The sequence below is a fragment of the Schistocerca cancellata genome, chromosome 1 (assembly GCF_023864275.1).
Source record: "Schistocerca cancellata isolate TAMUIC-IGC-003103 chromosome 1, iqSchCanc2.1, whole genome shotgun sequence".
Taxonomy (NCBI): Eukaryota; Metazoa; Arthropoda; class Insecta; order Orthoptera; family Acrididae; genus Schistocerca; species Schistocerca cancellata.
In genome coordinates this window covers 1,131,774,138-1,131,786,514 of record NC_064626.1, presented here as the reverse complement: position 1 = coordinate 1,131,786,514, position 12,377 = coordinate 1,131,774,138, and the positions used below count along the sequence as shown (strand labels likewise).

Sequence of the window (12,377 nt, the reverse complement as noted above, 5' to 3'; positions counted from 1 at the left end):
ATATGGTGTTCATGTTGCACCAGCCCATGGTCACATCAATCAAGGCATGCTATGAGCAAGACATAATATGCAGTGTTAAATATCAGATATATAGCATACATAAATGATCTTAAAATGGTTTGAATTTCTTGATACATGCAGTGAAAGTTCTCTTTTCACTCAGTATTGACAGTTATGGTTGGTAGTGACTGGAAACAAATGAATATCCTTCAGAAGTCATGCACCGTCTTCTGACTTCTATCAAAACAGACACTTCCACTGACTTCTATCAAAGCAGCTGCTACCATTAGCCAGCAAAATGAGAGAGTTCTTAGAGGGAAGAAGTCATAGATTATGTCGGAACATTGGTATTTATCATCAGAGCTTAAGCAACTGCACAGTAAATTTATTATTGTTGTTATTTCTTTGGAAGCAATATGATCAGTGAGAAAAATGCTAGCAGCCAATCACAGGATAAAATAGCCAAAAATCAATTAAAACTAGAGAACTAAAACAATAAATGTTAAAGAAATATCAAATCAATCAATGGGGAAACAAAAATGTGAATGATCCAGCTTGGCATAGATGGACTAAGTATGAAGTAGTGCATACCAGAGAATGTAATTTGAAAACAGTACTTGTTAACTTACATTTAAATCCATAAGACTATTTTTCATACATTATGACTATGTATGTTACACCCATTTAAGAAACATATAAGAGCACAGAATGTTCTTTATTTCTGTTTACTTGTCCTTCAGCCACGTAAAACTATTAGATTGCAATATTTTTTGTTTTTCTGAAATTTACTTAAGTGACTGTCAGAATAATATCATAAGAAATTATATTAAATATTTACCATAGTCTGAAAACAGGAATGCAGCTGAACAAGGAAGGGTGGTTTGCTTGATAAGGCCAGCACTCGCTTTTCAACCATTGTACATTCAACATCGTCATCCTGAATGATGATATCTTTCTTCAGTATTTTAATTGCATACAATTCATCTGTTCCTTTCCTTTCTGCTAACATAACCTAAAAATTAACAAACATATTATACTTTCATTGATCATTTCCACAAAGAAATAATATTCAGCAAGTGCATGCAAGCATATGTGTGCATTACATTGTATGAACCAAATGAGCAAAGATTTTTCAAGAATTAGGCACCACAATTGATAAAACATACAAAATATGGGTAAGTAATCTGTTGTCCACTGACTGACTTTTCACCCCCAACCACTCTCAAGTTTCTTTAACCTTCTTTTTAAAAACCACATTCTATAAATTAATTAATTTTCTTTATTGTATCTTTCCATCTCATTGATATAACTATCTTTCTCAGTTGTTTCATGTATTATTATTATCTATGACAAATTCTGTGTCTTTGTATATAATGAAATATGAGGATACTAATAAATTGTATTGGTCTGTATCCCACAGTTGAGTAATATTCTATGATGGATTGCATCATCTTACAAGCCATCTCCTTTGTAGTCAGCATTTTCCCAAGTATTCTACCAATGAAACAAAGTATGCCACCTACTTTACCTACAACAGAGACTATGAGATTATTCCATTTCAAAATCCTTTCAAATTGTTACACCCAGGTATTTGTATGAACTGACTGATTCCAGGCAAGGGTCACTGTTATTTTAGTAAGAGGATGCTAGGTTTTATCTTTTGTGAAGTGAAAAATTTTACATTTCCAAAAATTTAAAGTAAGTGGCCAGTCTCTGCATCACATTGAAGTCTTATTAAGATCTGAGTGCATATTTGTCCAGCTTTCTTCAGCTAGTCCTTTGTTATAAATAACTGCACCATATGCAAGAATCTGAGATTAATAATAATTTTGCTTTCCTTGCCATTAATATACAAGTACAACACAAACAGCAATGGTCCAAACCTACTCCTCTGGGGCATGTCTGATGTCACTTTTACACTTGTCAATGAGTCTCCATCCAAAATGTTGTATCCCTCCTACTAAGAAATTCTCAATCCAGTCATAAATTTTATTTGATACCCCAAATGGTCTTATTTCTGTTAATATTTGGTGGTGTCATATTGATTCAAATGCCTTTAATAGGATATAAATAACGTACGCACCTAATTATCAAACTTTATATACTTCAGAACATCTTGTGAGAACAGTTGGGTTCCCCATTACTGATATTTTCATAATCCATGTTGGTTGACCATTCTGTTTGAGAAACTTCAACAACAGACGGATGTAAATGATAATGAATGGTAGATCTGTGAATCACTTCTGCTACCCTTTGTGTAGACGCATGTGACCTCTGCTTTCTTCCAAACATTAAGCACAGTGTTTTGTTTGATGGATGTCAAAAATATTGTATGATCTCTTCTAGATTACTTGTGCTACCCTTCTTCCATATGAGCCTGACCTGTGTTTTCACACAACCATTGGACATATTTTCTTTGTATCTCCACTATGTTATGGCTAAAATGAGGGACAGTTGACCTACTGTGTAAAATATAACAGGGATTCCATAGGACTCTGGAGTCTTTTCAGGTTTAGTAGTTTCAGCTGTTTCTCAATGTCACCTATACTAATATCTGTATCACTCATCTTTGCATGTATGCAAGAATTAAACTGGAGCAGTACTCCCGGATCTTCCTTTGAAAATGATCATTTGAAAACGGAGTTCAGCACTTCAGTTTTTGGTTTGATAATCTTAATTTCAGTCCTTATGTCACCCCTGAGTGTTGAACTCAACTTTGGTGCCACTGACAGTCTTTACAACTGATCAAATGTACTTTGGGTTTTTTGAACAATTCTTTGGTAAGATTTTGATAGGGCAGGCTTCACGCATTTCCCTATAGACAGCCAAACATGGCTCATTCGGCATCTCTCTAATTACAAGCTTATGTTTTGTTTTACACCTTCTATCAGTAGACAGTAATTCTTTCTAAGTACAAGCATCTTAAGGAAAATCAGCCAAGTGATATCTTCAACAACTGTTGATATTTTGCCACAGGAAACACTCCATCATTTTCAAGGCACAAATGCAATGAGGAAGGTGTGTATAAGAAAATTTAAATCCTCAGTAAATGGGGCTACACAAATAAGAACCCTAAAATGTATATGTAGAAAGCCAACACAGACAACTAAAGTCAAAAGTTACTGACAGTGAACATTAATTATCAATGGGTGAGCAAGTGGCATTACCTCTGTCCCTCTGTTGTTTTACAAGGGATAGAGACAGATTCAACGCACAATTTAAGCAAAAAACTCAAATCTCCATTTATAAGGTCACTCACTAATTTGATCTCAGCAGCTTCCTTAATAATACTGTCCCAATACTTTAAATTGCACATTAGAATATGCCACAGGATGAGCCATACCTAGATAATGTCCTGGAATAGCAGATTTGCTCAGCTGTCTTAAACACATGTGCCATTTATGCTCTATATGTTGGCCTTCCACAGTTCTGGCCCCTAAGTTTATGGCCTTTTGGCCTAAGCAGGAATTGTTTCCGATAGGATTTGTCATATTCCACAGAAACACAGTGTGAATAAGTATTTTTGACCACAGACTAAGATTACAATCCTTTTAGTAAATCCTGAGTAAACTGGAAAACTCTAAATGGGCATACTAATATTTTTCTGGCAACGTATATTACATGATGTCTTGTTCTACTCATCACTAACAAAACTGAAATAAATCCAATCAAGTAACTGTTGGATGCAATTTATAGAAATGGTTCTCAGGCATCTGATGTCGTAAAAATTCCATGTCTGTGCACTTTCTTCTCTGACAGTCATAAATAGGAGGCTTCAGTCACAGCCCGAAATATTGTGGAATTTTCACAACAACATCCATCGTCTCACCCAAGAACTACATTTACAACTAGTATGCCGGGAAAGCCTCAGGCAACACAACTGTTGGATGATTGAAGTGATCTCCAGTTATGACAGTATGACTGGGAAACACACACTGTATTACAACTAGAGTTTACATAGTTGTAGTGTTCATCTGAACAAGTATTATTTACTTTTTATTTGGTCCAATAGCAATTTTTAGTGCATTGTCTGTACATATGATGTACTAGTAATGGGTAACACAATAAATTTGTAAGGAAAGAAGTTATTAAATGAGAATACATAATCACAACAATCAAATTAAATAATAATACAAAGTGGCATAATTATACAGTTAATAATATTTGGTAAATTTGGTTTACTTATTATGATACTACAGAAATCCACAGATAGCAGAAGCAGTGCTCAAGTAAATACTGTTTCAGCAATCTAAAGATACGTTGAAAGGATAGCAAAACGTGTGAAAGTTTAATAAAAATGTTCAGGGAATTTCAGTGGAAATGACTGAGAGAAGAATGACATAGTTCTCATGAAGCCCTGTTGGGTACAATTAGAGAACTTGTAACTGAAGTAAACTGTGTAGTCATCATGCTTTCACCACCACGTCTCTCGCATAGGGATCGTAATAACCGAGGTTAGGGCACATACAAAGGCATACAGTGGGTCTTTTTCCCTTTTGCATGATAAGTTGAAAGAATAGCACAGAAAACTGATAATATTGGTACGATGTACTCTCTCCCATGCATTGTACAGTGTGTTGTGGAGTATACACTGACTTGACAAAAGTCATGGGATAGTGATATGCACATATAAGGATGGCGGTGGTACTGTGTACACAAGGTATATAAGGGCAGTGCATTGGTGGAGCTGTTATTTCTGCTCCTGTGGTTCATGAAAAAGTTTCCACTGTGACCACATGAAGGGAATTAAGAGGACGCGGAATGACAGTTGGAGCTATGGGGCCTTCCAATTTGAAAATCATTAGGAAATTCAATATTCTGAGGTCCAAACCGTCAAGAGTGTGCCAAGAATACCAAATTTCTAGTATTACCTCTTACTACAAACAACACAGAGAGACAGCAGTGGCATTTGGGTCTAGTTGTCAGTGCTAACAGACAAGCAACTATGCATGAAATAATTGCAGAAATCAATGTGAGGTGTACGGCAAACATACCTGTTAGGACAGTGCAGTGAAATTTGGTGTTAATGGGCTACGAAACCAGATGACCGAAACGAGTGCCTTTGCTAACAGCACATCACCTGCCGTGCCTCATCTGTGCTTATGACCCTAGATGACTGGAAAACTGTGGCCTAATCATATGAGTCCCTATTTCATTGGTGCAAGCTGATGGTAGGGTTTGAGTGTAGTGCAGACTCCACAAAGCCATGGACCCAATTTGTCAATAAGGAACTGTGCAAGCAGGTTGTGGCTCCACAATGGTCTGGTCTGTGTTTACACAGAATGGACTGGGTCTTCTGGTTCAACTGAACCAGTCACTGATTTGAAAAGGTTATGTTTGTCTACTTGGAGATGATTTTCAGCCATTCATGGACTCCATGCTTCCAAATTGTGACGTAACTTTTATGGATGACAATATGCCATGTCACCAGGTTGTTTGCATTTGGTTTGAAGAACATTCTGGGTAGTTTGAATGAGTGATCTGGCCACCGAAATCACCCAACATAAATCCCATCGAACATTTATGGGACATAATCGAGAGGTCATTTCGTGCATAAAATCCTGCACCAGCAACACATTCCATGGCTATAGAGGCAGTGTGGGTCAGTATTTCTGCAGGGACTTCCAACAACTTGTTGAGTCCATACCACAATGAGTTGCTCCACTACACCAGGCAAAAAGTGGTCTGACACAATATTAGGAGATATCCCATGACTTTTGTCACCTCACTGTATATGTAAATGTAGAAGCAGAAGCTGTAAGACCAAAATTAATTACACACATACATGTTCCAACAACTGACTTCTATCATTAGCCATTGATACAATTTTCACGCTACCAACAACATTCCGATCACATCTTAAGAAATCATATTTAGAACATCAACAAATAAAAACATGATGATATTTCTTTCTTGCTTTACTGATATTAAGGTGTACTTTCCACCTTCGGAACACTGTAACACATTTATCCATAGCCAACACTATATTCCAAAACTCCACAACCATACCTTAGAATTAAATCACTGTCACAAGGTGCAACTAAACCAGTGGACTCAGTATTGCCTAAACTCATCTTGGCTTATTAGCTACTGTTTGTTTGAAAAATAAAGGTAAGTAGGTGGCAGATGAAATTGTCTCCTTTGTGTTATGAAGGGATTAGTTCAGATCTTGGTTCATATATGTTATTTCAGATTTTTGTTTGTTGAAGTCCTTTAAAAAAAGGGGGCAAAGTGGGACTGAAAATTTGTGTGTGTCAGCTTATAATACTTACAAGAAAGACTGAAAAAATTTAGATCTTGTTGTGTGACTTCATTGTGTGATATGATGTCTAGTTTCACTAAACTGTGTGTGTCCATGACACTCCTAGACAATATTAGCCAGCACAAAGTGTTGTCAACAAGAAAATCAAAGAATCAGACATTCAGAAAGACTTACAAGTGTCCTCTTTCAATGTTACTTCTGAAGGCTCGTGGTCAGCTTTTTGTGCGTTTATCTTACCCCAAAAGTTGTGAAACAAGTGGAAAATGTAAGTTCCATGAAACAATTTATGCATGCCTAAGAAAGCTAACCACGATTAAGAGGAACAACATAAAAATGTAAATTATGAAACACATATATTTCATGCATGTTAGGGTCCATGTCATATTAAAACCTTTTAATTTCTGGATTTTGACAGGACTAATTTCCATTTTCCCATGCAATATCACAAAACGTCCTCTCTTCAGTGTGCAAACTTTCCATATATATATGTGATTAAGTGCAGAAAAACAAATGGAAGTCATTCAATGTTATAATTTTCCAAAATTCTAAAAGAACAAATGCAATATTATTTACATTCCAAATACAATAAGGCAAAAGTTTAAGAAAAATGTAATAGATTCATTTCAGGAGGAGACCATGGCACCCACAACATAGTGCACCACATTTAAAATGAATTCAAAAAAATATCTGAAAAAGTTATTGAGCTCAAATATTTTAAAAAGTTGCTGATTTGAGAGTAATAAATTTTATAACAACAAAATCTCTCATATGAGTGCCTCATATGATTAACACTCTTAGCAATCACCTTGCCAAAGCTGCCTTTCCCCAGAACCATGAGGAAGTTGAAATCTGAAGCACGTATAACATCCTTCCTTCCCATATTGTGTGGTACATCTTTGTCAGAAGGAGGAGGTGCTTTCTTTGTAATGGAAGTTTTCTGTAATATAACAAGACTGATATTATGACCCACACTCATATATGGTGACATGGCTATGAATTCTGACATATCAGTCATACAAAAATAAATAGTCATATAATAGAGGGAAACATTCCATGTGGGAAAAATATATCTAAAAACAAAGATGATGTGACTTACCAAACGAAAACGCTGGCAGGTCGATAGACACACAAACAAACACAAACATACACACAAAATTCAAGCTTTCGCAACCAACAGTTGCTTCATCAGGAAAGAGGGAAGGAGAGGGAAAGATGAAAGGATGTGGGTTTTAAGGGAGAGGGTAAGGAGTCATTCCAATCCCGGGAGCGGAAAGAGGAGATGAGGAAGTGGCTCTGGTTATTTACTTCTGTACCAGGTCGGGAGGGTAATTGCAGGATGCGAAAGCTGTTTTCAGATTGTTGGTGTAATGGTTCAGGGATTCATCCCCTCAAGCCCAGAACCTCCCACAGAAGAACCACAAAAGTGCCCCACTTGTGACAGGATACTTTCCGGGACTGGATCAGACTCTGAATGTGGCTCTACAGCAGGGATACGACTTCCACAAATCCTGCCCTGAAATGAGATCCATCCTTCATGAAATCCTCCCCACTCCACCAAGAGTGTCTTTCCGCCGTCCACCTAACCTTTGTAACCTCTTAGTTCATCCCTATTAAATCCCCAAACCACCTTCCCTACCCTCTGGCTCCTACCCTTGTAACCGCCCCTGGTGTAAAACCTGTCCCATGCACCCTCCCACCACCACCTACTCCAGTCCTGTAACCCGGAAGGTGTACACGATCAAAGGCAGAGCCACATGTGAAAGCACCCACGTGATTTACCAACTGACCTGCCTACACTGTGAAGCTTTCTATGTGGGAATGACCAGCAACAAACTGTCCATTTGCATGAATGGACACAGGCAGACAGTGTTTGTTGGTAATGAGGATCACCCTGTGGCTAAACATGCCTTGGTGCATGGCCAGCACATCTTGGCACAGTGTTACACCATCCAGGTTATCTGGATACTTCCCACTAACACCAACCTGTCAGAACTCCGGAGATGGGAACTTGCCCTTCAGTATATCCTCTCTTCTCGTTATCCGCCAGGCCTCAACCTCCACTAATTTCAAGTTGCCGCCGCTCATACCTCACCTGTCTTTCAACAACATCTTTGCATCTGTACTTCTGCCTCAACTGACATCTCTGCCGAAACTCTTTGCCTTTACAAATGTCTGCTTGTGTCTGTGTATGTGCGGTTGGATATGGGTGTGTGTGCGAGTGTATACCCGTCCTTTTTTCCCCCTAAGGTAAGTCTTTCCGCTGCCGGGATTGGTATGACTCCTTACCCTCTCCCTTAAAACCCACATGCTTTCGTCTTTCCCTCTCCTTCCCTCTTTCCTGATGAAGCAACCGTTGGTTGCAAAAGCTTGAATTTTGTGTGTATGTTTGTGTGTCTATCGACCTACCAGTGCTTTCGTTTGGTAAGTCACATCATCTTTGTTTTTAAAAATAAATATTCATATATTTAATGGTGTTTTATTAAATTACTCCTACAGTGCAACAGAGGTTCATAGTGAAAGGAACTTCCTTCTTTTATGAAACATGTCTTGGACAGTATTAATATCAAAGTAATTGTTCTGGTTGCCCTATTTTACAACTATTGTGGATGTGCTGTGCAGGAAGTTGTTACTAGTCTTAATACAAATCAAACTGTATGGTCACATTTGACTTATTCATAAGTAACATAGTTGTTGACTGTACTGGAGTGGAACTCCTTATTTTTTCACTAAAAATAATAAGAACAAGTTTTTTTTACATTTTGCATGCAACACTAAGTTTTGATGCTTGAGGAGACTGCTGAGAGTCATCCTATACCTTTAGCTTTACTACACTGTAAAAGGAAAATTCATAATGTGTAGAACATGAAAAATGTAAAAGCCCCTATATGAAGTAAATTACTTAATTAAAAATGCTTAATAAAGTATTTGTTTTGTTTTGTTTATCTCTTTAATATCATGAGATGCTAAGATAAAAACAATAGCAATTTTCAGTCTATTTAGCTGCAAACTGTATATCAGCAGCAAAGGTACCAGCAGTTAAAAATGTAACAGTTAATTTGTGGCGGTTACAGTTTATTTAAAAGCCAGCTTGCACGCATGTTTGAACTACAGGAATGGAAGATAAATAACAAAGCATGCTAACAATATGTTACTCAATAGCCAAAAGTAGTATTCTAATTTATGAGATTATGCTAAGTTATTAAAGATTTCTAGGAAACAGGGATAATCTGAATTCCTGAACTGTCTTTTTTACCTACACTGTCTTTTTAAGTTACACTAAAATATGGGAATACATTGGTGATTTTTACTCTCATTTATTTGCCAACTACCTTATCTGCATACTGTGGCCTTACAGCAGATGAAACAGGTATGTAAATCATGATTAATTCAAAGTTAAAGTAAAAGAAATGAATATTAACACTGATTGTAACAGAAGAGTATTGCATTTTTATTGGAGTGTCAAACTGGACTTCAGTCTACAAAATAAGGCTTTTAAATTACACCACAATATTAAATTGATATGTATAAAAAAGAAATACAGTGCATTTTGTAGAAGATGGAGTTTTAAAAAGTCAGTTCTGTACATTAAGACAGCACCATTTACTCCAGACACGCTACTGGTATACCATATGATATAAAGGGAATGGCAGCCCAAGAGAGAACACACATGCCTTTAAGTCTTGCACAAGTTTTTCATCTGTATTATCAGCACCAAGCTATCAGTCAAAACCAGTGATAACATCCAATATTTGTTTCCTGTCCATACTGTGAAACATAACAGCATAAACTTTTGCTCCTACAAGAACATTAGATTTCTTGGATTCCCTCCACATTAGGGCTTCCGTACCATGGAGATGGAAATGGCTCTCAGACACATAACGGCTTTACCATTCAACTGATGTTAAAATGCAGCAATTACTTCCTTTTTCATTTCTCATCCAAGGTTTTCATTCTGTACTTTTTATTTGTGCATCTTGCATCATTATAATGAAGGAGGAAACAGGAAAAAGCACTTAAAGAGAAATGAGAATAAGGGAGAAAAGAATAAGCTAATATAAAGACTTAAATAATAATCACATGCAGAATAAAGAGCAACGGTACATATTAAAATAGGATGACATGGAAATTTCCTTGACTAAAAATGCCACTGTATTTCATACTACCCTCAGATGCTTGCACTGATCTGACAGCCATGATAATTTTTTGCCTGTTCATTTACAAAATAATGTTTCCTCAATGTGATTTCTTTTTCCCTCCTAGCAAAAGAATTCACAACATTGAAGCCTGAAAGTTTTTGATCTCCTGTTGGTAACTTGTCAATGGACTACCATTCTTCACATTAGTAAGTGTTTGTTTATTTCACTATCACTATGTGCTTACAGTTTTGTTTTGGACTATGGTATTTTTCTGTACAGATGTTTTCTTCAGTTTTTAAAGACATGATTAGAGTATGAAAAGAGGCATAAATTTATCATTTATTGCATATCTTATCCTGCAGTATAGTAGTGCAAGAGGAGCATTCAGATATACAGTATTTTAACTGTAGCTATCATCACACGTGACAGAATTATCTTTCACAGTATATTATATAGCTTCATCTGGTCAAACATTTTGCCATTTGTCAGTTAAATTGTTCAAAAACTGTTTTCCACTAGCTGCTTATCTGCAGACATGTGGGATTTTTAGTAATTGCAGCCATTTTTTGCAGGTGCTACTTCGATTATGCTTTATCATATAAAAAAGGAAAAATTCTGTATATTGTAATTGAATGTTGCCCCTTTTGCCTGCTGTCCACAATATGGTTGAGGCAATACTGCTCAAGTCTATTCCACTTGGGCATGTCGACCCTCCTGTGACAACATGAGGCAAGTGACAACTATTCCTAAGTGTGTTCCATCAGGTTCATATCAGCAAATACCACCTTGACAATATTTTCAAAACAGAATGTAAAAGCAACTAAATGCACAAACTTAAAACCAAGAAGGCTTCAGAAAGGAGCACAAAACCAATTTTGAATCTGAAATCAGTAACTGCATATAAAAAACAGAGAAACAAGAATTTCATACTCACATTCATAGACTTCAAGCATGCCTGTTATTCAGCAGATACACCAACATGTTCAAAATTTTGGAGGAGACAAGTCTGGATAGAAACTCCAGTGAATTGATTAAATAGACCTTTACCAACTTCACACTCAAGGTCAAGTTAGAGGACATTCAAATTTAGACGAAATATTCGGAGTCCTTCATATGGAAACACCCTTGCTCTTTAACTGTATCTTTGATAACGTGGTCACAGAAAGACGACAAGAAATGGAAGGAGTGAGTGAATATGATTGCAATGCAAGAAAAAATAAATACTGGTAGGCTACCTAGCATTTTCAGATGATTTTGTGATCTTGTTGGCACCTTTAGAATAGGTAACTAATCAAACCATCTAATTTCAGAAATGAGTGATCACAGATCACTGTCAGGAAGGGGTGTAAGAATGCACAGAAATCACTCTGACAGAAAAAGAAGTTATGAAAGTATGAATAAATAAGATAAATTTATCAAATAGACCCACTGTCAACATATAAACTAAGAAGAATCTCTCCATCAAGGTAAAATTAAGACACTACCAGGCAATGAGCTCTCCTGAAGCCTTATATGGTGCAGAAAGCCAGAACCTAGACAGAACAGGATTACTTAAAAGAGTAGAACTTCTGGAATGGAGGATTCTCAGGTAGGTATTGGGACTTTGAAGAACTGGAGGCAGTCAATATACAGGAGTAGCAAGCCAATAATTTTACACCCAGATAGAGAAGGGCTCCACAGTCAGGAAAAGAAGGACCACATTCTTCACACACACATACTTTGAATTAACCAGGTGAGGCTGACAAATCAGATAATGCAGTTTCCTGTCCACATGAGAACCACAGTACACTGGTTCCGAGAAGTACAAAGGAATTTCGAAGAAATGACAATGCATTAAACAGAAATTTACAACAGGGCAACTTTAAATTACAAAATTCAGGCTGTCATAGGTTTCCAATACAGTATTAGACCTAGGATATAAACATCATGGATGTAACTGTGAAAAAGTTTGCAAAGTATGAGAAAGAAAGAATATTGGG

The 12,377-nt window shown here is 36.7% G+C and overlaps 1 protein-coding gene across 3 annotated transcripts in view; it reads right to left on the bottom strand.

The window, feature by feature from the left end:
• LOC126092668 (protein kinase C, brain isozyme-like) overlaps positions 1 to 12,377 on the bottom strand; it is a 166,864-nt gene that overhangs the window by 36,101 nt on the left and 118,386 nt on the right. For all 3 annotated transcript variants that reach the window (XM_049908400.1, XM_049908408.1, XM_049908393.1), the window contains 2 exons: positions 7,068 to 7,199; positions 839 to 1,012 (listed from right to left, as the gene is read on the bottom strand). In XM_049908400.1, the coding sequence (XP_049764357.1) occupies positions 839 to 1,012; positions 7,068 to 7,199 (306 nt within the window). The remainder of the gene's footprint in view (positions 1 to 838; positions 1,013 to 7,067; positions 7,200 to 12,377) is intronic.